This window comes from Chelmon rostratus, chromosome 20 (genome assembly GCF_017976325.1).
Source record: "Chelmon rostratus isolate fCheRos1 chromosome 20, fCheRos1.pri, whole genome shotgun sequence".
Lineage (NCBI taxonomy): Eukaryota > Metazoa > Chordata > Actinopteri > Chaetodontiformes > Chaetodontidae > Chelmon > Chelmon rostratus.
In genome coordinates this window covers 18,249,277-18,273,843 of record NC_055677.1, presented here as the reverse complement: position 1 = coordinate 18,273,843, position 24,567 = coordinate 18,249,277, and the positions used below count along the sequence as shown (strand labels likewise).

General features: G+C 40.5%; 1 protein-coding gene across 3 annotated transcripts; it reads left to right on the top strand.

Moving 5' to 3' along the window:
- The first annotated feature begins 902 nt into the window (after positions 1-902).
- Positions 903-20,634, top strand: LOC121623731 (polypyrimidine tract-binding protein 2-like). 3 transcript variants are annotated; one of them, XM_041961151.1, is made up of 14 exons: positions 903-994; positions 2,103-2,130; positions 4,738-4,798; positions 10,369-10,541; positions 11,248-11,388; positions 11,536-11,691; positions 11,817-11,927; positions 12,055-12,253; positions 12,664-12,779; positions 14,873-14,906; positions 15,518-15,610; positions 17,332-17,548; positions 18,528-18,605; positions 18,788-20,634. In XM_041961151.1, exons 1-14 carry the CDS (start codon positions 987-989, stop codon positions 18,915-18,917), a joined length of 1,545 nt encoding a protein of 514 aa, XP_041817085.1. In that variant the 5' UTR covers positions 903-986; the 3' UTR covers positions 18,918-20,634. The 3 variants fall into 3 exon arrangements, with proteins under 3 accessions (XP_041817085.1, XP_041817087.1, XP_041817084.1); XM_041961153.1 differs by having other exon boundaries at positions 4,738-4,756; positions 12,055-12,265; positions 18,788-20,633; XM_041961150.1 differs by having other exon boundaries at positions 12,055-12,265; positions 18,788-20,633.
- Positions 20,635-24,567: the final 3,933 nt, after the last annotated feature.

Genomic DNA, 24,567 nt, shown 5'->3' with positions numbered 1-24,567 from the left:
TGCTGTACTGGAGGGGAATGTAGCAAACACATCAAATAGGCATTTATGCCACTTGTCATTTTTTTATTTCAATTTTTTTTTACAAAGGTTAAAAATACGGCGACAATACAGGAAAATCAGTGCATGTTACAGGAACTGACCTTAAGATTCAAGATTCAAGATTCAAGACTGCCTTTGTTGTCATTGAGCATGGACAAGTTAACGAAATTTGCTTTGCATTAAGGACAGATGCTGTGAGAATTACCTGGACACTTCTGAGCAAGGTCTTTCCTCTCAATAACTCCTTGAAATGAAATAATTACTTAAACAAATGTATCACTTAATTTATTTTTTCCTTATATACAAGTTTATGGCCGGTTTATGAATTTTATTGGCGCATTTCAGTTTTGGCCGTTCTGTAGGACAGATGTGTTATTGTAAAGAATGTTCTATTATGAAGGCTAAATCCAACCTTTTTTTTCCTGATAATGTGTTGTATGCATCATATTTGTTCCCCTAAATATCACATTTTTTTCACCTGCTACTGTATCTTGTCCTTATATAGACCTACAGTTGTTTTGAAAGGTAAAATCTGCAATCTGTAAGTCAGTGAAGTGAACTTTACAGTCCTGTTTGGCTGTTTCTTTCATTTGGAGCCAGAGAGGGACATTTTATTGAAGGTTAGAGTTTGGTCTCAGTAAATATAAACAGAGATCAGTTCTAAAGCGGAACAGCATAGCCTACATCTTAAATACTAATTAACACAATCCAAACGTCCCCAGTTCAGTTCACTAATTTTTCCTCAATAAATCACAAATACAGACGCTACGGCTAAGCAGCGCGCTCAACTGGCTTCGGAACTTTCCGGCCATTTCCGCCATTGCATCGTCTTGCAACTTCACGTTGCCTCCATTTTGCTGTCGTGTGTATGTGTGCGTGCACAGTGTCGGTGTAAACTGGAGCGACAAGAGGACCGAAAGCGGAGGCACTGAGAAATTTCTACAGAAATGGACGGGTAATATATAATCAGCGATGCTAGCTACATCTCAATTGCCTTATTTTGAGGTATTATAGAGTACGGAGTATGTGAATGCGTCATTTTATGAGAAGCACAGAAGGAGTCGTATGCTTGTGTTAACGGGTTTCCATAGCCACGCGCTCTCTTCCATTAAGGAAGTGCCTAATGTTAGCATGGTAGTATAACTTAGCTAACGCCTGCTGTTTATCACAGGAGCTGCATTGTTATTTATCTTAGGTAAAACTGCTTTGCGTGGATGACGGCGTCCAACGGACACGCGCTAATAACGTTCCATAATGCACTTCTGCATAATAGCTTTTTGCGGTAGGGTGCTAACGAAGCGGCTAGTGAAGTTTAGCAAACGGTTAAGCTAACTAAACTACAGTAACGCAGATCCTTTGTGTTGTAGCGAGCTAGCAAGGTTTGGTTGACCGAGCGGGTCGAGTAAATCTAATGTTACTGGACCTGCTGATAAACATGAGATGGATTCTGGTTTTAAACCACGATATGCCAGCATCGCTTTAACAAACACCTCTATTATCTAGCGAAGTTGTACGATGGTCAATTGCAACTATTAACAACATTACTCCATCAGTGTTGTACTGAGTAAGCTATAAAGTATTAAACATTGAATGAAACATTCAATGTACTAGAGTGTGTCATTCAAAAACTGTAGGTTGGCGATGCATTGCATGAAGCATGACCTGAACGTTAAGTTACTCGCAGATGTGATGAATCATAAATGAACCCCCGAGGAAACGGGTAGCTGGGTATTGTTTGTGGTTTAGAATAGAGGTTATACAGATATAGCTATAAGCTAGCTATAAGTTACACAGTGTACATACATAATACAACAGTAACCTGCATGCAGAAGGGGGGAGTGTGACTTATCATTTTAACTTCAGTAGTACCCAACAATTAAGACTTGCATATAAATAGACACTTTGATTATATATATATATATATATATATGTATATGTGTGTGTGTGTTTATACATATATATAAAAGTTACCCACATCTGATGTTGTTGATGTTTTTTTTTTTTATATTGATTTGCATTTTAATTTCCTGCATATTGAACAAATAAAAATTGCTCTCTTTCAGCATCAGCGATGTTGCAGTTGGAGTGAAGGTGAGTTCTGCTTTGGTTTGCCTAGTGTTCACTGCACAGATCACATGAGCCTGCTTTGGACACTGTAGGAGGGCTTTTTGTTGCATTATGAAACAACATGCACTTATTTATTGCTTGCTACAGCATACTGCTGTGGTTACACAAAACTGCTTGAAATTAGAGAAATTATATAGGAAAACAGAAATTTCTGCCTTAACTCCGGCTGCGTAGGCATTTATTTGTTTTTTTTTTCAAGCATTCCTGCATACCTTGGGTCTTAAGTGACTGCTCACTCATAACACAGATTAAGCCACTTTTTTTTTTTTTTTTACAATCATTTACTGATTTCAGATCCCCCCATCCCCACACAGATAATTCATTAATTCAGTGTAATCTATTACATTTTATGTTACTATTACTATCTTACACATAGCGTACTTCAACAACGTCTCACAGACTGGCACCCGACAAACTCATTGTAGTCAGAACAGTTATCACAAATCAATCACCGGTCATTGCAACATGGTTGTATACACTGCACCGATACACTGTTTTGCAGTTTCGACTGAGTGATTGATGGATGTGGCATCTTAATGCCATTTTGTGGGAAATTCTCAGCTGAAGCGGTTATTTTTCTGGACAGACCAAAGACTTTCGTGCATTCAACAGCTTTTGGAAGTTGTGGCACCACTTTCCTTTTCTCCAGTCATGGCCACAAGTGAAAAAGGCCAAGGTCTTCCAAAAAAGTGCATTGCTTTTGAGATATTTTGGTTTCCCAAGAAATACGGCCCATCAAACTGAAGTTGAGTTAACCATGATGTTCCCTCAGCCCTAGCATTTCTTGGTACCACCACATGGACAGTGTTTTGACTGGTGTCCTAGTCCAGGCTAGCTCCATCATTTTTATGATTCAGTTCTGCTATTAAATGACCTGATTCATAACTGGTACTAAAACAAATTCCTCATCATCTGTAGCATCAGCTGTGTCTTTATTTTCAGAGCGACTGTCATCAAATCCCTCCAATATCGAAGAAACTGCTAGGTGTTCCACCTAACTAACATAACATAAACTTTTGAATTGCGTCAGTATTGATGACAGACTGGAAAACACACAACACAACCCGCTACCAGTTGCATACAGTGAATAAAAAAATGTACCACTCCTGCATGCCTCGGGTTTCTAGCAACCTCAAAAACTTTTAAGAGAAAAACAACAGAATGAATGAATTAGACTGGCTCTTCATATTGAACACTAAGGCTGGAATTCTTTGCTGTATTTTTCTCTTTTTCTTCAAAGGGCAGTAAATGGCAATTGTTTTCATTAGCGAATAGAATTCTCAATTATGGATCAGATAATGATTTGCACTTTACAAGATCAGAAAATTGAGAGAAACACCTATGACAGGTTCCCAGAGCCCAGAGAGCTGTTTTCAAATTGCATGTTTGGTCAGATTAACACTTCAAAACTCAAAGATATTAAACTTACCTTACGCAAGAAAGTCAGTAAGTATTCACATTTAAGACCATGTATTTTTCTGACTTGGTTACAGTGGATTTACATGAGATTCTACTGGACAGAAATACAAGTCTAACCTGTAGAGCTGTCTTATCCTGAGGATTATGCTGTATTTTAAACCTTTTGTAACAATAAACATCCATAAAATTAATATAAAAAGACATGCCATAGAGATTAGTTGACGTTTCATTTTAAAATCCTTTTTTTTCGACATTGCACTGTAATGTAATGCCTGCACAATCGGATTCTTTACATTTTTTTGTTTTGAGCTTTTATAGCATGAGAATGGCTTTAATGAAATGGGTAGACCTGTTTCCTAGTGTAGGCATTGTTGTTCTGGCTACCTAACTTGATTTGTTGAGTGCCAGCTGCATTTTTGTCTGTACAAAACAAAGTTAAAGTCCTGTCTCGAAGGGAAATGGAACAGTCATAAAATGCTGATTCCTCTGATATGGTGGGTCTTTGCCGTCCTGTTTATTTCATCAATATTTCAGTGTCATAGACAGAGCAGGGAGGGTTGCCAGCTGTTGGAAGGGAAATCTTTCTTGTAGCTTGTGCACTATGTGCTCACACTTTGGCCCAAGTCAGACAACTTTATTACCCTTTCAATTTATTTGTGTCATGTCGCTGTGGCAGGGCCTGCAACATCTAGTTTATCGTAACCATAAAGAATGTTAGTGACAAAAGAACAATTGGTCCAAATTCAGTCAGACAGAAACAAGGAGGGGTGAAGCTATTATAAAGTTGTGTGTGTAATGGGTCCCTAGCCAGGTTCCTCTTCATCCCATCAGTCAGGTTTAAGAGCACAGGGCGCCCATCAGCCCCAGCAAGCCTTCTGGGACCTAGTATAGCTCAGGATGAAATGACACATCTTGACATCTTAAATTCAACAAGATTAAACCCATACCAGAAAAGGAGGAGCCAGAACACTCTTGTGCTGTTTTATGTCTCTTTCCTCCTACTCCTCTACTCTCCTTTTCTTACTTTAAACTGTCTTCAGAGACCTCTGTTTTATTGTTGTCTTTGAGGGCCTGTCTGGAAAATGGTAATAGTTTTCTCTATTATTTCACAACTATGCCTGACCGTCTTGTCTGTCCTTTTTTTTTCCACAGAGGGGATCAGATGAGCTGAGTATGTACAACAGTCCCAACTCTGGCATGAGCAGTATCAGTGGTGAGTTCGTTCCGACCACCCCTGAATAGGGATGGGCTTGACGGAATTTGCATGAAGCCATTTGATCAGTAGTGACAGACGGCATCAAAAAGAAGGATTAATAGGTGTTTGAAAAGTGAAACAGCCTGTGTGAGTTGAACTGTTCTCTCATGGGAGCTATTTAGTGTCAGAATAACATCACGCTCCTCAGTAGGTGGGCACCCACACACCACAGCATGTGACTGGAACAGACATAGTGGATACCACTGCATTTTAATGCCTCCTCGCTGTTTAGATGATATCAGAAGCGTCTCAGGGAAAATTGCAGAATTATAGAAGACTGAAAGAGCTGTTCCGTCTGCCACAAAGAGAAGACGGACAAAGTTAGGCTATTAAACACTCTGCCAACAAAATAAGAACAATGTTAAAAGCATTCACCATGGTTTTCTGAGATCTTTAATCAAAGTGCCAGTCTACCATTGCTACATAACACCCCCATCCAAGCTAATGTCACCCCAGGGACCTGTCTAATAAAGTGAGAAAAAGATTCTCACACTGCGTTAAGTTCGGTAGCTTCACTACCACTACAACTGTTGTTCAAATGCAGGATTTCCCAGTCCTATTAGGAGCTTTCAAAAAACACAGAAGGATTTGTAGCAGATGAACTCTTTAACATCCATCATTTTGTGTAGTTTGACTGGAAAAGACAGCTGCAAATATTCTCAATACACTGAATTTTTTTAAATCAAAATTATTCATTCACTTATTATTTTCAAGAAAACCAGCTTGAGATTAATATATCTGAGCTGTACAAAATGTAACTTGGTAACCGTGCAAACACTGTAATGAATAAATTGTCAGTAGTACCCTATCATTAGCACACTGTGACCATGCATTCCGTCATTGCCTCAGCATGTTGCATATATGCAGTTTCATTTCAGTATTGAAGTGCTCGGACACATTGCTTTGAGTTTGAAGCCATGGGCAGACAAGTGCGACCTGGGCTGCTTACGTTATTCTTGAACAAGAGATGGGCATCCTGGGCCAGCTGTTTAAGCTGTAATTAGCAACCTTTTGGGTTCTAAAGCACATTTTTGTGCAGTAAAATGAATGTCTGTTTGAGAGTTGAAGTGATAAAATGTCTCATCCCGACTGAAACAACAGTGTTGATAGAAGGTACATAAATAACGTCACCTTGCACGTAAGCTGCCACAGTCAGTTCTACCCATGTGAGTGGTCTGCATCTGTCGTTATGGATTCAGGTCGGAAAAAAAACATCCAAAAGAGGTAAAATGACAGAGGGCTGTTGAAGAATTGAGTGCTTAAATAGTGGAGGTCAACCAGTAGTGGATTTTTTAAAGGCCAATATAATAGTTTGTAGAAAAAAAAGCCAATTAATTGATATCTAAATAAATAAATCTGCAACTGAACATCAAACTCAAAGTAATAAATACAATTCATTACAAATGGCAGTTATTTCAATATAGCGAATTGCAAAAAATGTTTAATTGATAAAAATGTATTAAAAACTTAGCTATTAGCTATGCTTTTAATTCAACCTATTACAGTCTACATGAATAATTTTAATTGCAAAGGGAGAAAATGGTACTTCATTTGTTTACTTAAAGTTTCTCTCTAGGTATTAACCAAGCCCCTAAAAACTCATCTGTGTTCATCATAATTACATATTTAGAAGTTTTTCAATGAAAAAATTGCCCAAGCATTGGCTTAGATGTAATCTACACCTTTGCTTTCATGTAGTATGTGCATTGTGCAAAATATAAGCAGTAACCGCCTGTCTTCAAGGCTGCACACACTTATCAGCAAATTAGCTATCTGACAAAATGTTTTGACTCACGTTTGTCATAACTTTCTTTGTCAGCACCCCCAAGCCATCTGCTGTTGGCATTTGACATGAGTCATCATAACTTGACAGTCAAACTAAGCAGATGTAAGTGGCACATGATTGCTTCATTCTCTGTAAAAATGCAGATATTGCACTCATGGAATACCCGTAGTGTCCATTGTCTTTGACAAATCACGGCCACGAAGACTCTTTAGCTTATGTGGGTGAGTCGTTTTGGAGCTCTGACACCACTAACTCCTCAAAACCTCTAGCCACAAGCCGTGCTTTTGGGACTGGCCAACAAGTGTCTCATTGAGGGCGCACACCCATCTGGTAGAAATGCACTTCTGTCCCTTATCCCTTACGTCCCCAAACACATTATTGTTCTGGCTATTTATCTCCTCATGAAAGGTTCCCACACGTCCTGAAAAATCTGGAAAACAGTCGATCCCTTTTCTAGTCATGGAAAAAACTTGGTAATGAAAGAAAAAGTCAAATGTCTTGGGGATGCTTGTATTGTTGTGGAAAATGATTTCAGCAATTTCCTATTGTCTTTTAGCTCAGAATGATCTACTCAGCTATGCATCAGCTTTCTAAAACGGACAACATTTCCATGTGAAAGGGCAAAGTTATGTTCTCGATCTTATTAATGTTCAAACGGTAGTTTATGTACAAGAGTATTTTCAATAGGCTGCTCTCAGTCATGTAGTGGACACACTGTGAACGTGTCAACGAACGTGTTAACAAAAGGCTAGCTTTGTTCAGTTTGTCTCATCGTGTGTTCAGTGGCCACTTTCTCTGTATTTCACATCACCGTACTGAAAACACAAAGAGAGGGTGAAGATGTGGCCGACTCTCCCGTTTGTTTGGGTCTGAGATTCTGGTGCTGAAGTGGGACGTCTAGTGGCTAAAAATCTCACATATAGAACCTTTAAGGTTTGTGCTTTAACTTTGTGGAGGGACGATGGTTTCAAATGTGTGTTGAGAGAGTTGGATGATAATGAATGGGAAGCTGGGATGAACACAATGAATGGAAGCCCAGCTGTTTGTTCATTAAACACTGACTAAATACTGGCCAACAGTACTTTTTGAACTTTTCTAAAATCGTCTCTTCAAATGCAATGCTGTGTTGTCACGGAAAAATGGACCATAACATGACATGACGTGTTTAATGTTTGTAGCAGTTGCTCACAGTGGATGTGATTAGCCTCATTACAGACTCCTCTTAATATTGCTCGTAAATGGCCTAAAATATGGTATGATAAACTCATAAGAGTCAGTGGCAGCTTATAATCCTAGCAAACTCAACTCATGCTCCCTCAACAATCATACATAGGTATTAAAGTTAGGTTTGGATTTGTTAGTAGGTAAACGTATAGGCTACTGTTGCTGTTATTGGTGTTCAGGCTATTCAACTGTTGGTATTTAGGCAAAAATGGTTAATATAATTCGCAAGAGCAGACACTGAGGTTCTAATTCATCGTGATAATAATGAATGTTATTTATGTTACACTTGCCAAGCAGAGAGCGGTGAAATGCCTTTCGAAGAGAAACAAAATAGAATACAATGACAGAATACTATAAAAAGTAAATATCATAGCAATATTAGAACAGAGCATTAAAACAAGTAAGAGGTGACTGTAGTAAAAGTAATTACATTAAAACATTTAGAGATTATAGCTATGTTCTTTTTTAGATCAGGCCTCCACACACAGGAACATGTTGGTTTATATCCCTGTCTGTCATACCTGCCAGATCATCACACACAATGTCCTGGAAAAGTCCGGGAAAATGATCACTGGAAAAGAGTGGGAAATCATACATCTTTCTTACAAATACATCTGTGGTATTAGTGTCGGTAACATTTGTTTCTACAATGGGTTCTCCACATTTGACATGTTAGCTGACTCCGTAGTCCCTGCAACATTAGTGCGCTCAATATGCAAGTTTTTGTATTTACCCAAAGCTTTGCATACGCAACAAACTTTAGCTGCAGGTGGAATACCTCTGTCTTTGTCTCTCTGTTTTCAGAGTGACATCTGTTCTGTGCTCTGTACATTATGTGTCGGTAACATCATTTATGTGATGTTATGATCCATCCTGCACCCGAGTGGTCAGCCCTGTCGGCTCCATTTGTCTCAACTCTTATTGCACCTCAGTTGTAGTCTTCTGTGCCATTTATGTTTGTCTGCAATCTCCTGTCTTGCACATTTTTTTTAATCATTCCTCATGAACATTGATCCACATTTGCTGTATTCACTTTTATCAGTCTTAGATAATGTACCCTAATGCATGATCCACCATGTCTGTGACTGAGTGGTGGAAACTCCTGATCGTTTCCACCCCGGCAAATCCACCTGCTTGTTAGTACACTTTGTCGCCACACGTCTTTGTGTCGTAGTTGTTTCAGCAGTGCTCTCTGTATTCTCTCTGAACAAAAAGCCTTTTTGATGCATGTCAAGGAGAGAAGTGTTTTGCCACTCATTCACTTTTTGTCCTGCCCTTTAAAGATGAGGGTTTATTGGTTTCGGCAGAGGGCATGTTCCGTCCAAAAACCAACTGATGAGGACTGAGGACCTCTTCATTGTTAAACTCTCCCCTGCTGTCACTGAACAGTTTCTGAGGTGGATTGTGCACACTTACCCAGTCACAGACAGTGTTTCAATATTTCAGAAGATTTCTTTCTGGTCAGAATGCTGCCTGCACTAAATTGTGTGAACTGGTCAATAATTTGGAGATACATGGTGTAGTTTGTATTTTTTAGTGTATCGTTGACATGATTCACATTCACTAAGTTTTCTGCAAGATGTTGCCACAATCTGTATCTTTATTGTCCAAACTCTTCAGAAGTCTCTGTAGTCTTTCTGCAGAAGCTTGACCAAATTGTTGGTGAAGCTTTAACAGATTTTCTTTTTTTGCTGATGTGCTATGTTTTTTCTGAGATTGTCAGCATTTAGTCCTCATGCTGGCTTTCTTCATACTCATGAAGTGCCATCATCTGCATTTGCCAGGGCCAGGTCACCCTATTGAATGTTATTTTTTGTTATCCATAATGCTCATACAGTAATGACCAGAGCTTGTAAAGTCATTTTTCACAGGTAGCAGTTCCAAGCAGTGGAACGTTCCCTGAAAATACAATATGGAGCTTAGTCTTTCCAATTGTTGCAGCATTCTGCAGCTCCAAATCTGAAGAATATACAACTCAGTGTTTTTGTTTCCTTACAAGCTTGAAGAACTATCTTAATCCAGTGATGTGCCTATTTAATCCTGTCCATGAGCATGCAGTGTTGATAACTGCTGAACCAAAACACTCTCATCCATGTTACTGTCTTCAGTCAGCTTGACTTTCTCACCTTTGTGTGCGCAGTCCTTAGCCCAGTGAAATGTGGATTGACAGACAACACACTGTGATCTGTGACTGTACTTGTCCAGTGGTTTCATGCCAGACAGTGGTGTCTCCTGTTGATCCTTTTGGGGCCATGGCGTTTCCCTGTGTTGTCTCTGCTCTGTTATATATATATATATATATATATATATATATATATATATATATTCAGTACTGACTTCATTGATGTGAAAGTCAGATCTGTTTATGCTGTGAGAGCTAACTGTCAATCTCATGTCCAAGCATGCGGAATTCAGCAGTTCGAAAGCCACAGAATATCACCAACTTTATCCTTTAAATTGTGGGTACTGTCATCGCATTGATTAGCACAGTTGATCAGTTTTTGTGCTAAAATTTTAGATGGCGCTTCCAATGGCAGTGACAGTAAAAAGCTGAGGGTGGAGGAGGCCCCACCATCCCGTGTGCTTCACATCAGGAAACTGCCCAACGAGGCCTCTGAGACTGAAGTCATCGCCCTTGGATTGCCTTTTGGCAAAGTCACCAATATTCTTACACTGAAGGGAAAGAACCAGGTAAGTGGAGGAAGTGGATGGACAAAGTGTATTTGTAAGAAACACAAAACAAATGTTAGGCTTCAGTTTTACACAGCACATATTGTTTCATAGGGCAGACAAGAGGTGAGGGTGGGATGTCGACAACTGTGTTTTTCTTTGTCTGAAGGACAAGGGCCAAATCTTGTTTCATTCTCTGTCTTGACTTGCTGAGGACCAAGTGTCACACCGGTCCTTTGGACGTTCTGCCTATCTTGAAATGCATCTGAAACATGCCCACATGTCCATACAAAAGCCTATAGTCTGCCTGCTGAGGAGGGCTGTAGGAGGTACTTGGCATTTGTTCCCTAGATTCCTGTCAAGTACAGTTGCTTTTGTTCTCCTCACAGTACCAATGTCAGTGTGTCGGCTAGTCTTGATCGATCAGCAGCTGCCTCATCTCAACATTCAGACAACTTCATCTGTGCTGGTCTGATAGACTTTCTGTTGTTAATGTTGTTGTTAGTTCCAATTCACTCCGGTGAACATTTTGCAGTACTGACCTTTGGCACAGATGTCACGTTGTTCGGCCTGTTAATTCATCTCCTACTTGCAGGATGTATAAAATAACTTAGCATAATTCAATGAAAACAAGTGTTTTTTTTCCAAATTTACCCTACTGTTACCATTTCTTGAGTGCTAACAGTAGGGTATTTATCAGAGCTTTATTTTCTGTTTTTTTTCCCAGGCATTCTTGGAGATGGGAACGGAAGAGGCAGCGATCACCATGGTTAACTACTACACCACTGTCACTCCTCATGTCCGCAACGTCCCTGTCTTTATTCAGTACTCCAATCACAAAGAACTCAAAACTGATGCTGGCAATCAGGTTAGTAGATTCTCACCAACAGACCACCATGTTTGGAAAATTCTCAGAGTATGCAGGGTTTCATTTAAACAAACATTACAACAGTTTGTTTCAGTTCAACCAAAACCCATAGAGGCTACCCGTTTAAGTATTTGTATTTGGCCATAGCGGACACAGGCAGTGCTTCAGGCAGTGTCGGCAGTCCAGTCTGGTGGATCACCAAGCTCAGACGTACAGGAGGCTCTCGCTGCTGCTTCCAGTCCTGTGCTGCGGATCATCATCGACAACATGTTCTACCCTGTAACGCTGGATGTATTGCAACAGGTAGGCAACAGTTGTGACCCCACACAGAAACAAATATATACTTGTGTATGTGTGTCTGTGTGTGTAGCTATATAGTTTGTATTTTCTTTCTTCTAAACTTTTTATTTTCTTTGTTTTGTTGACAGATTTTCTCTAAGTTTGGCACAGTTATGAAGATAATCACATTCACCAAGAACAATCAGTTCCAAGCCCTTCTACAGTTCAGTGATCCTGTCAATGCACAGCAGGCCAAACTGGTAAGAGGTTCTTTTCCTGGAACGCCCCATAGCTCACCCCACTCATGTTATGCATCTTAATTACTAATTGGAAGTTTGTTTGTTTTTTTTCGTTGTTTTTTTTTTTCCATCTCTTTTACTTTGCCAGGCGCTGGATGGCCAAAACATCTACAATTCATGCTGCACACTGCGGATCGACTTCTCCAAGCTGGTCAACCTAAATGTCAAGTACAACAACGATAAGAGTCGCGACTACACGCGACCCGAGCTGCCTGCTGGTGACGGCCAGCCCAGCATTGACCCCACAGTGGCCGCTGCCTTCAGCAAAGACTCCAGCTCCCTCCTCGGTAAGATCCCAGGTACATCACCCTTTTATTTCTCTTCCTTTTAACTTGTGGTTGTGGTTTTTTGTATGTACTGACAAAAACTGTTAAATTGTGCTTATGATCAAATAACTCTAAATTTGAAGGTCATGTAAAGAAATTTCACATTGTATGGATTTATTCAGATGAAGCATTTTGATCAGGTTCTCAACAGTTTAAACATTTTGTAAACACTGTTTTTTTTAATCAGTTAATTTGAATGAATAGACACTGAATGGTGGCTGCTGCTGGATTTCGGTCCATTTCAGTTTAAATATAGATGTTCAGTCATTTTGGCTCGTTTAAAAGTCGCACCCATGCTTAGTGTTGTAATGCTGTGATGTAGTGAAAGTGCTGCTCTCCATTCCATGATTCTCTTGTCTACTTCCTGCCAGGAGCCCTGAACCCCCTGAGTGCGGCAGCGGCAGCTGCTGCTGCTGCAGGGAGGGTGGCCCTAGCTGGACAGACGGGGTCCAGTGGGGTCCTACTGGTCAGCAACCTCAACGAGGAGGTCAGTAAATCATCTACACACACACACACACTTCTCCACACACACATACGCCAGTCAGATGGATCACCTAAGGTTCAAAGTCTACCACTCCTACCCACCACCTTCATCCCTCTGTTCTTTTTTTATTTGCTGGTTGTGGCCAGTTGTCCTCCTTGTGCGACCATTTCCATTTTCACTATCTTGTGTATGTCATAGAGGGCAGCCTACATTGAGAATATCCATGATGGAATTTTTTGTACATATTTGAGCTCAACTTGAATGACGTGAACTAAACCACTTCATTTGGCTCATTTGACAATTCAGTTTTTATGCAAGTCTTAGAAAGTCTTTACAAATTAGAAAGCAGACAGCATTAACTTTTCTGTGAGATTTCTGTGAAAACAACAGGGTGGTTTTGTGCACCCACAGATTTGTAACAGCTTTTTATTCTCCAAAATACCTGTCTGTCATCAGATTGATGATAGAGCCAGAAAACTTGGAAAGTCTGTCATTTTTGAGATATTCACAGAACAGAGGAGCTGTGAGTTTGTGCTATTTCGTTTATGGTGTCTGTTCTGATAATCACTGAAATGGCCCAGGGCACAATTGATGTCACACCTTTGGAATCCAAACCTTTTTAGAAGAGATGGACTGGACTTCTTGTTATTCCACCTGGTTTTGTTATGAAGCAAAAAAAAATTGTCTAACCTTTTTCTTTGTTGTATTTTCTAGTGTCCTTTACATGCCCAGGGCCTTGCTGTTGTTTTTATTTTTCCGTTTTTGGTCAAGACCCATTATGTCCCTGTAAGAGAGAGGGGATTTGCCGTTTCTGTCACCAGACCAAAACCCCTCCCCTCTTTCCTTCTTCAATGTTCTGCCCCTCCCTCTCTTGTCAAACTGTATCTAACTCGGCTAACTGTCTCTCTTCTGTTTTTCTCTAAGCTCTCCTCACCTCTCCTCAGCTCATATGAAAGCTCATATGAAATCATTCTGTGGTCTCCTAACCTGTGTCTCACTTCTGGGAACAAATACCTGCCTCTTCGAAACGCTTGCTCGCTATCTGTTTTCCCTCTTCCTTCTCCTTAAACTGTGACTTAAATAGCATCTAATTTGTCTCACCTGATGTCTCTTTCCTCATCAGTCCGTTCTCTCTGGCTGTGAATGAATGTGTCATACATACCAGAACCTTTGACAGTATCTCAACCATTCAAACCTGAACCCCTGATGTTAAGATACTGTGCTTAAGCTTTCTTTAGCCTCTTGGACTTGTGTGAACACCACATTTTACTCAAGTGGCCTTCACATCAACTCTTGCATGCCATACTGTACTGCTAAACAAAAACTGAACTGCATGGTCTCTTAACTAATTTTTCCCCCTCAGCTTCTCACACTTTTGTACTGCCATTCTCCCTCGCTGAAAGATTGTAGATCTTCAGATTTCGTACCTGCTGCATGTTGTTTTTATCCCATGGTTATGACTTTATATTGCTGATTTTATTATGATTTTGACATGAATGTACCTTTACTCCATGCTTGTCCAGGGTGAAAGACATTTTGGCACAAGTTATTTGCTGTATTCTGACTAAAGAAAACATTGATCCAAGCCATTATCTCTGACCAAACTACCTGCATTATTCCAGTGTACTGACCTATATTTTATTTTTTGTCCCTCCCCCCCTCCTCACTTTTTAATTTTTTATTTTTACCCCACTTTGCATTTGCCTCCCCATCCATCTCCCCCCTCTCATCTCTCTCTCTACTCCCACCCCTCCTTCTCCCCTTCATTGTTCCTGCCTCCCCCTCTACTCTGTGTGCTGATGGGGGGCTTTTAACCCCTCAAATCACCCCTTCTTCCTCCACCACCTCCTCCCACATTAACCCCACCCCACCCCCAAAAAATAAAAATAAAATAAACCTCCATGATTCTTCTCCGCCGCCTGCTCCCCTCCATGACCTACCACCTCCATCACTCTCCGGGGGGGAAACAAAAACCACCATTCCTCCTACCTACCTCCGTTCTGGATCGATCTGTCCATCTCTACCTCCGCTCCGCTCCGACTCTTCTACCTCTCTACCTGTCTCACGCTGCTTGTTGCTCTTCTCTCCCTCTAAAGATGGTTACGCCCCAAAGTCTGTTTACCCTCTTCGGTATGTTATCGTTAGCTCTCTCTCTCTCTCTCTCTCTCTCTCTCTCTCTCTCTCTCTCTCTCTCTCTCTCTCCTCTCTTTCTTTCTTCTACCTTTTCTCTTTGTTCTATTTCCATTCTATCTTTGAGACATTTGTCATTATTATTGTTATTATTATTATTGTTATTATTACTACTACTTCTGCTACAAGCTTATTTATATTTGTTTGCACACAGTAGCCTGTGTGGTAATATGCAGCACATTTTGGCCCCTTATCTTGTGGTTTGGGTTAATGTTCATTACTTTGACCTAAAATTCACTGCATAGTAACCTGTTAATGCACGGTGAAGTCATTATTTTTGCATGCTGTTTTTATTTAGAGCCACCTGACACAGCTTGATAACTTGATAACTTATCTGTTTAGAGGGTGTCTCTTCTCTCTTTACCTGTTCCTTCTACACACCTCTCACTCTAAAGTCTACTGTAAATTTCTTGTGTTTTACTCTATTCTCTTCTCTTTGTTTCTTGTCCTTAAATATCCTTGTCTCCATTGTTAACTTTTTGTTTTTCTAACTGTCTACTTTCTCTCCACCTCACCTTTTCTCCTCCTGCCTGCCTGTGGTTCTAATGCAGGCGTGTATGGTGATGTCCAGAGGGTGAAAATTCTGTACAATAAGAAGGACAGCGCTCTGATTCAGATGTCAGACGCCAACCAGGCCCAGCTAGGTAAGCAGATGGCGTAAACTATACTGTAAAACTGTGCAAGTGTTGAATGCCACAGATTTTAAGACTGCCACATATTTTAATCAATATGTTAGTATTTTTATTCATTTTATTTTATTTTATTTGCAATTCAGCCTCAAATTTGATCTTTATTTACAAAACTAGACCAATTCATTGTTATTCACATTTGATGATAACTACATTTTTGGAGTACTTCTTATTACTTAATCATTACATTTAAAAGTGCTAATATACAATGTGTAGTGATGACTTCTATTAATGATAATTATGACAAAGAACTGGCAAGTCATGTTTGTCAGTTAAAGAAGACACTATCATGTATTCAAGCCTGCTAATTCTGTCTCACATTGGCTGCTGGGGCAACATTAGCTAAAATGATGAGACTAGACAAACTGCTCTGTTCTGAATGACTCTGGAGGTCTTGATTAAGATGATGACCTTTAAGTATGAAAGCATGGAAGTGCTTAAAAGTATAACTGCGACATTCAGACTTATTACTATCCATTAACATTAGCTGCTGGCCATTTCTCAAGTGCTATATAACCAACATGTGGGGTTGGAAAACAACATGCATAGTCAGCTAATCCTTGGTTGTTTATTGACCCACACACTGTCTTTATTTATATATATATGTACACACACACGTTTCTACATATAGGTTTTTAGCTTTCTTTGAAAACATTCAGCAATCTGCTTCCCTGATGTTTATCAGTGGTGTGTTCCACAGCTTTGGGGGCTAATGGACAAAAGTTGCATCCCCAATTTTCTTTCGACTGCTGCTGGAAACCTCCAGTAGACCTGCAGCAGATGATCAAAGTGTTCTTGAAGGCAAATAATAAACAAGCGAGTTAGTGATGTAGCTTGGTCCTAGTCCTTTAAGGGCTTTGTATACAAGGAGGACGACCTTAAGACCAGTTCTAAATGTTAAAAGAAGCCAGTGCCGAGCAGCTAAAACTGGACTTATGTGCTCTCTCTCCTCTTGGCACAAGTGATCACTTGGACTAAAAGATGAACGGATACAATTTTGGTGGTCAGAGGTCACCACACAAAACATTTTTGTCCATAATTGAAGAATTCAGTTTTATGCTAGTGATGAAGTGATGACATTTTATATCCAAAAGGTCAAAATTTAACTTCCCTGACATCACAATGTTATGCTTAAACACTTTTCTGTCCATCATTCAACACCATGACAGAAGGAGAGATTGTGATCATATTTCACATTTGGTCAGATGCTGAATTGGTAACACAAATTTTGGGTGTCCATCTTGAAACTATGCTGATTGTATAGATGTTCTGTGCTGCTGGGTGAAAGATGTGTGTGATTCAGGCGATTGTCATTGCACCATGTGCACCAAGCTCTCTATCAGTCCTCAGTACTCATCTGTAGAAAACAGCATGTTTCTCACTGGAAATCATTCACTGTAATCATATGTCAATGTAGTGATAATGTACTGTTGACCAAAAAATACATTTAATGCCTTTTATTAGATTCCTTCAAAGTCTGCACTACATATGTTATATAAGTCTGATCAGATATGGATGTAAACTGCAACTTGACTGGTTGGTGGAGGCTGACAGCCACAAGACTGTAATTCTAGTTTTCTTATTATATGGTTCAGTCAGTACAGCAAGTGATTGCCACAACATACTGCAGCATCCTCACCATTGACCTTCCTGTTTCCCCCCCCCCACAACTAAAGCAATGAGCCACTTGAATGGCCAAAAGATGTATGGGAAGATCATCCGTGTGACGCTGTCCAAGCACCAAACCGTTGCGCTGCCTCGTGACGGCCTGGACGACCAGGGCTTGACCAAGGACTACGCCAACTCCCCACTTCATCGCTTCAAGAAACCTGGCTCCAAGAACTTCCAGAACATCTTCCCACCGTCTGCCACCCTCCACCTCTCCAACATCCCGTAAGTACCAGGACAGTCAGCTCAGGATCAGTCATTTGTGTTGTTAGGTGCTGGAGGAAGGCTGTGTCTCAAATATCACATGATGCAGCTAGGGCTGTTCATACAGGTAGACTGCAAATTCCAAGTTCCAAGTTTGTTTGTTTTTTATTAGACAGACAAAATCTAGAACTTGGGCTGGACTCTTGGAATTCAAGACATATAACTGCTACATGCCTGTTGCATTCAGGGACTGCTCGAAAGGATGTGTTAATCTGTTTTATGTTATAGTCTTTTATCCCTGGAAAAAAGTAATTGCAGTCAAGTAATTTGTCTTCTGAGTAGCTTTTTTGTATTTATAATTTGCCTCGCAAGTCTGACCAAACGGTCCTGTCGGCCGTGTGTGGCCGAAGGCTAGAGGTTCCCCACCCCTGTCTTAATCCCATTCTGTCTTCTCTTTTACCGCATCTCTACAAAACCTTGACTAACAGTTGAACTGGTATCACTGGGCTCAATGGGCTGCAGGTGCCTTCAGGCTCACGACGCTCAGATCATCAGTGATGTTGATGGTTTTCAATGTAGTGAGTCCCAAGGGCCCACAGATGACCACCATTTGAGAGGGTCCCAAGGAAACAGCGGATCCCCCAGTCAGTGTGCATTACAATAACAGGATAAAACGAACTGAAGCCCACAAAAATGCACAGGGATGACATCTAATTAAGGATTTCTAAATAAGGGGAACCATAAATATGTTACTGTTAGCTGGTACACAAAAAATCCATGTGACAGCATGCATTGATAATTTACTAAAATTAAACTACAAAATGTCATATCAGAAACATTGTCCTTGTCATGCACAGACCTCACTGTCAACTGTTTCAGAACTACTGTCTGAGAAATAAGAGCGAGTCTCTATGAAATGGTTAACAGCCAAGCCTGTGAGGGTGCGATGGCTTGTCTGAAATTCCTTCCTGACTGTAATATGTGACCTTTATTTTCATAGACAAGATGTGACAGAGGATGACCTGCGGCTGCTCTTCTCCAACGCCGGAGGCACTGTGAAAGCTTTCAAGTTTTTCCAGTACGTAGACATATCCATCAGTAAGATAAGTCACATGTACCCACTGAACGGGTTGAAGATCCATAATAGGATCGATCTCAGATCATTTAGTGATTCTTGCACTAGTTTAGCATTCTGTATGTTTGTGTGTACACCAGCAAGTGTGCTTCCTGTGGCACTGACCACCGTATCATATTTTTTAGGGATCGTAAAATGGCTCTGATCCAGATGTCAACAGTGGAGGAGGCCATCCAGGCCTTGATTGACCTTCACAATTACAACATGGGAGGCAACCAGCACCTGAGAGTCTCCTTCTCAAAGTCCACCATTTAAGAATCTAACCCACACACATCTGACAGGACCAGGGTTTACTGTCAGAAACCTTTCAGACTGTGTCTGGACACTGGGGGGGGACCATATGATTGAATCAGTTTTGTTATTAGGGTTCTGTTCATCCTGTCATTCCTTGAGAGAGACTGAAACCTTTGACTTGCATCATTTTTTAAAGAGAAAAAATATGTTTGCAGATACTGAATCCTCCCAGCTATTCGTAACTGTACCTCTGTATTTTTATGTCAAGCGAAATATTGACATGATTGATTGTCCCCCTGTATGATAGTTTGATGTAGATCATTGTTTAATTCTTGTTTTAGTTGAAATGATACAGTAATTATGTGCCTTACTTGACAACATCAACTGTTTCTACAGCTGGACATGTTCATTAATTACCCTCCTATGCTTTAGGGCACATTGGTATTGGATATTTTTGGGGGTTAGTAAAAATGCAAGCTGTTTGTCATCCTATAGACATTATTACAGGTATTGAATCTCTGCCATCAATCAGGCATAGCTTTTCAGTTTTGTTCATAACATTTTCCTTTTTAGTTTAGCAACAGGAGAGAATATTCCTGGGGCAACATGTAAGAGTTTTTACAGCAGCCTGTGACAGGCACTTTAACTTGAATACCATTATTCCACAAGTATGTTCAGGGCAAGATTGTTCTCCCCCAGTTTTGATTTCCCATGACGTCACGTATCACGTGACTTGTGGCTAAGTATTTCTTTATCCGTGTTTTTGAAGCCTTCCATTTTCCATAGCAGTGAGGTGTAATTGTCAGTGATGATGGTTTTCTAAGCATGTATAGTTATGATAGGATCTCACATCAGAAAGTGTTGCATGCTGTGGAAGCAGTTAGAAGATGAGTCCACTGTGATTTGATTGTCATGTGACAGTTTACTCGAGAGGGCTACTCAGTTGGACCAAAGTTTCTGTGCCTTTAGTGTTCTTTAGTTCAGTTTAACAAAAAAACAAACATTTGATAACACTGAAATGTTGCATTTCAGGGAGAAATGCTCAGAATTTTAAGTGATGAATTTTTTTCATTTTTTTTTAAATACCCAACAGGACCTCTTGACTTGAGGTGTTTGATCAGAAATAATAGTTATGTATATTTTTTCTTCCAAGTCCAATTTTATACAGCTCAAAATGTAAGGATTTGCTATAGTTCTGAAGAGGCACAATTAAAGGATGAATTATTTTCTAACAAGGGGAGGTGCGACTTGGTTTCATGCTTTTTGAGTTTTCCCTCTCGTGGTCTCTCTCGTGTATTCTGCATTGCGTCTGTAGCATGCCTAATAAAACTATTCTGTAGCTCTGCATTCACCTCCTCTGTCTCTCTTCTCTGTTCTGTCTGCTCCGCTCACTTCTGAAACCATCTTCAGTCCCAGGGTGGGAAGGAAGCCAAAATTCATTTTGGAGCCACTTGAAAACGAGCTCTAATACGCCAGATTGAGCCCTCTGATGGTACTAATTCAAAAGACAAGAAGTACATTTTGTTGATGCGTTTCCCACCCTGCCAACTGACACAATCTATTCCTTTGATGTCTTGCTCTTCTCTCCTCTGGTAGTTGCCTATTTTCTAATCAGTCTCTAAGGGCCTCTGCTCTCCTAACAATCTATGTGATCTACTCAACTTGCTCTCACACCTTCAGCAATTACAAACATGGCCTTAGCTGTCACTTCACAAGCTGTCTGCATTTTATGCTGCTGCCAGGTTTGAAGCATCTATGAGTAAAATTACTACATACAGAAGCTTAGATAATGCAATGTGTCAAGTCAGTTAAAGCTACACTGTATTGCTGTATAATTGGGATACTGTTCAGAATCTCAGGTGTTTTGGACATAACTGATATGGTATAGACAGGATTTAACAGAACTCCCTGTACTCATACGCTCCCCTGGTTTCCAAAATCGATTTAAAAACGATCAGAGATATAATGCTTACAGTTTTTTTGTTTTGTTTTTAACCCCACCCAGGGCTCTTAGTTAATAATCAGGACTGTAGTCATGTCCCTGGTATTATTTCTGGGATCTGGGGAAGTACGGCATCCTGGGGGAGTTAACATTGTACAGCACTCGACATATCATCGTCAAGTTCCCCTCAGCTCTACAGGGTGTGTTGGTGGCTTTCAGCGAGTCATTTTGGTTTTTACAGCCTGAATATTTACTGTTTTGTTTCGATCTCGGTACTCTCATCAACCTGGCATCTGAAGAAGCTCTGATGAACGCACTGAACACTACCAGCTCAGCACCTAACAGCAGGTGAACATAGTGGAGCATTCAGCAGCCAAAGAGCCAAAGATTTTCCTGAAAGGTTGGTGGAGACCAAGCCAGAGCTAAAAGGAGAGTGAACATTGGACTTACTTTGGTGGGATGGGTTTTCCATGTCAAATTTATAAGGCACTAATATGTCAGCACTGTGTGATTGAAAGGTATATGCAGGATCTTTCTAAAAAACAATGTAGAAACACGTACAGAAGTAATCATCACTAATGACCCACTCAAAGTGTCAATGCGTTGTATTTATCTACAGAACCCCTGCCCTCTGTATTTATTTTCTGCTGATGTGGCTGTGGTTGGGATCCCTTCCCTCACCCTCCCCTTCCAAGTGTGCAGGAGAACCTATTGTGACAGAGGAAAATGTGAAATGCCGTCTCTAGAGCCAGTGTTTGGTTTGTCTGTTCTGGGCCACTGTAGAAACATGGCAGACGCCTTGGAAGAGGACCCTCTCCCTCTGTAGATATTGTGGAATAGAGATCTTCACCAGGACCGAAAGGGTTCTAAATGCAGTTCGAACATGCTTCAGTGTTCAATGTTAAATAGGTTTTATTGTAAAGTAGGTACAACAAAACTAAGCTGGTCAACATAAACAACACAGTTATACTAACTAACTCCTCCGAGGGTGGAGCACAAACACAGCACACTGTACTATTTGTCTTCGGCCTGGCTTAGCTCGTCAAGACACCGTTATTTCATCTCTCATGGTACTTTTCTGTGCTTTCCACAGCTGTCTGAAAATGAATTGTGTGTGCACTCCTCAATCACACACACACACACACAAATACATATATATATATATATATATATATATATATAAAATCACTACTCAGGTACAGACACTACTGTGTTCTAAGGCACACTTACAGTATCAAAAAAAAAACATTGCGTTTGACCATGTGTATATGATTAAGAACAAATATGAAGCGCTCATTCTAAGGTAACAAAAACCTAATATGACTAACTCACTATGAATATTCCATTTCTAACTTTGTGGTGGTTAAAATGTTTGGTTGTATATGTCATACTCATCATTTCACAAGCTTAATATGAGCGAGAGAGATGCGTGGTGATTCAGTCTAGAAATAACATCATCATTGCAATGGCTTCAGTGCAGACACCTCGGAAATCGACAGTGATGGTGAGGGATTGATGCAGTTTTCTCACAGTCATCACATCACCATTCATTTACTTTGACCCTGTGCACTCACAAGGCTTCCCTGCAGACTCTGCTTTGATATCTGTCATATTTGCCATGTTGGTCACTACATTAAACAACATATTCACCACACTGGATTTAAGAGGTCAATGTTGTTGATTGCCAGCACACTTCAATTCAATCTCAGAATAATGATCAATACCACTCGGCAGGTTGATTTGTCCACTATGTTGCTAACTATCACATCTTCGCGCTGATAAATTCCGGAATTGAGGCTGTGGTGTGGCACGTAACATAGCCAACAACGAACAATGATTAAAAGTGAAAATTAGTTGCTGTGTAGACTATGAAGTTAATTTGGTAGCCCGTGAAAGCATGTGAAACAGTAAATGAGTCTGTAACACGTGGGGACCTCTGCTGGTCACTCTAGATAACACTATTAGGGAAGGACCACACAGGCTATGTGCACATGTAATTAATTAGGTTATGTAATGTGATATGTATTCATATTGTGAACCAAACTAACTTAATAGGTTGCATAATTGTGTTGACACTTCTGGTAGAGCTTTAAAATATTTTAATCCTATTTGACAAAGAGATATTTCAATGTCTGTATCTACCCCGGTGTCCCCCAGGGGTCGATCCTTGGGCCTATCCTTTTTCCATTGTACCTGCTTCCTCTGGGTCACTTGTGTAGCAGATATGCTGATGACACACAGAAACTGTCCTCCCTCAATGATAATTTAACTGCCACCAAAGAATGGATGTCTCTTAATTTCCTCCACCTAAACCCTGAGCTTGTTCAGTCGTGTTTTCTTCAGCTAAGAAATATTACAAAAATCAGAGGCATGTTGTCTTCTATAAATCTCGAACTGTTGATTCACATAGTTGTGTGATGCGCTTTGATTATTGTAGTTCCCTCGACACGTGTCTCATTTAAGCTGCAGTTAGTTTAGAATGCAGGGGCCAGTCCACTAACTTGAGTGTGCTGATGGTCCCACACTACCCCTGTTCTTGCTTCCCTCCACTGTCTTCCTGTAAAATTCAGACTAAACTACAAGATCCTATTGACTACGTATGCTGCCCTGCGTGACCTTGCCCCCACTTGCATTTCTGATCTCCTCATCCTGTATACTACTTTTCAAACACTGGGATCGTCTAATCTTTAATCCATCCCCCACACCATCTGCAAAACAAAAAGTAATCGTGCCTTTAATGTTTTAGCCCCCACCGTCTGAAATCATCTTCCCCCATCTTTCAAAGTCAAAAGTCAAAGTCAACTTTATAATTGATATATATATATATATATATATATACACATGTATATATATACACACACACACACATAATGTAGTGCAAATACAGTGAGTCAAAGCTTTGCTGACTTCAGAACAGTTAGAAGACAAACTGCATAGACAGACAAAATTTGAAAAATCCCCCACACCAGCATCGTTCACCCCTGCTGCTTTTGGAACCGGATCCTATTGGAAAGGCAGATCACGCTGAGGCTATGTCTTCTGGCATGCACATACTGCTCCTGTACAAATTGTACAGCACAAACACAAACCAAGGCGGAAACTAACAAAGACAACTAACACTAAAACCCCTGCTTACTCTAGGAAGAAGAAAACCTTCTTTTGTTGTGGATCAGGCACACGTTTTGCGAATGCAACAACTTGCCCTGCTGCAAAAGTGACCTGCAGACCCTGTAAAAAGTGTGGCCATTAGGCTAAAGTGTGTCACTCTGCACAGTGAAACACCCATGAGATATGTGAAGCTGACCTGCCAGAGGTTACTGTTCCTTATGCTGATAATTCTACGGAAGTGCCAGACAAAATAACTTGCTCAGCAGAAATCTCAACTCTTGGTGTGCAGCTTTACTCGGTTGAACTGGTCATTGACACTAGCTCAAGTGCATCACTCTTGCTGCACATTGTCTATCAGAGCCATTTTGAAAACATTCCACTGAGATGGCCTGCAGTCAAGCCTGTGACCTGTTCTGACCTATAAAGGTGCTTGGCACCATGTCAGCCACATTCCACATAGTGGAAAAAAGGACTTCACTTAGGACTTAATGCTACCACTGCAGGTAAGGACAGTAAACAACAAGGTCTGTCCTCCTGATACCTCCCCTTCCTCTCCACCTCCTGCACCTGTACAACCACATCAGCTCCTCCTATAGGACTTGCGAAGACTTCACCCATCGT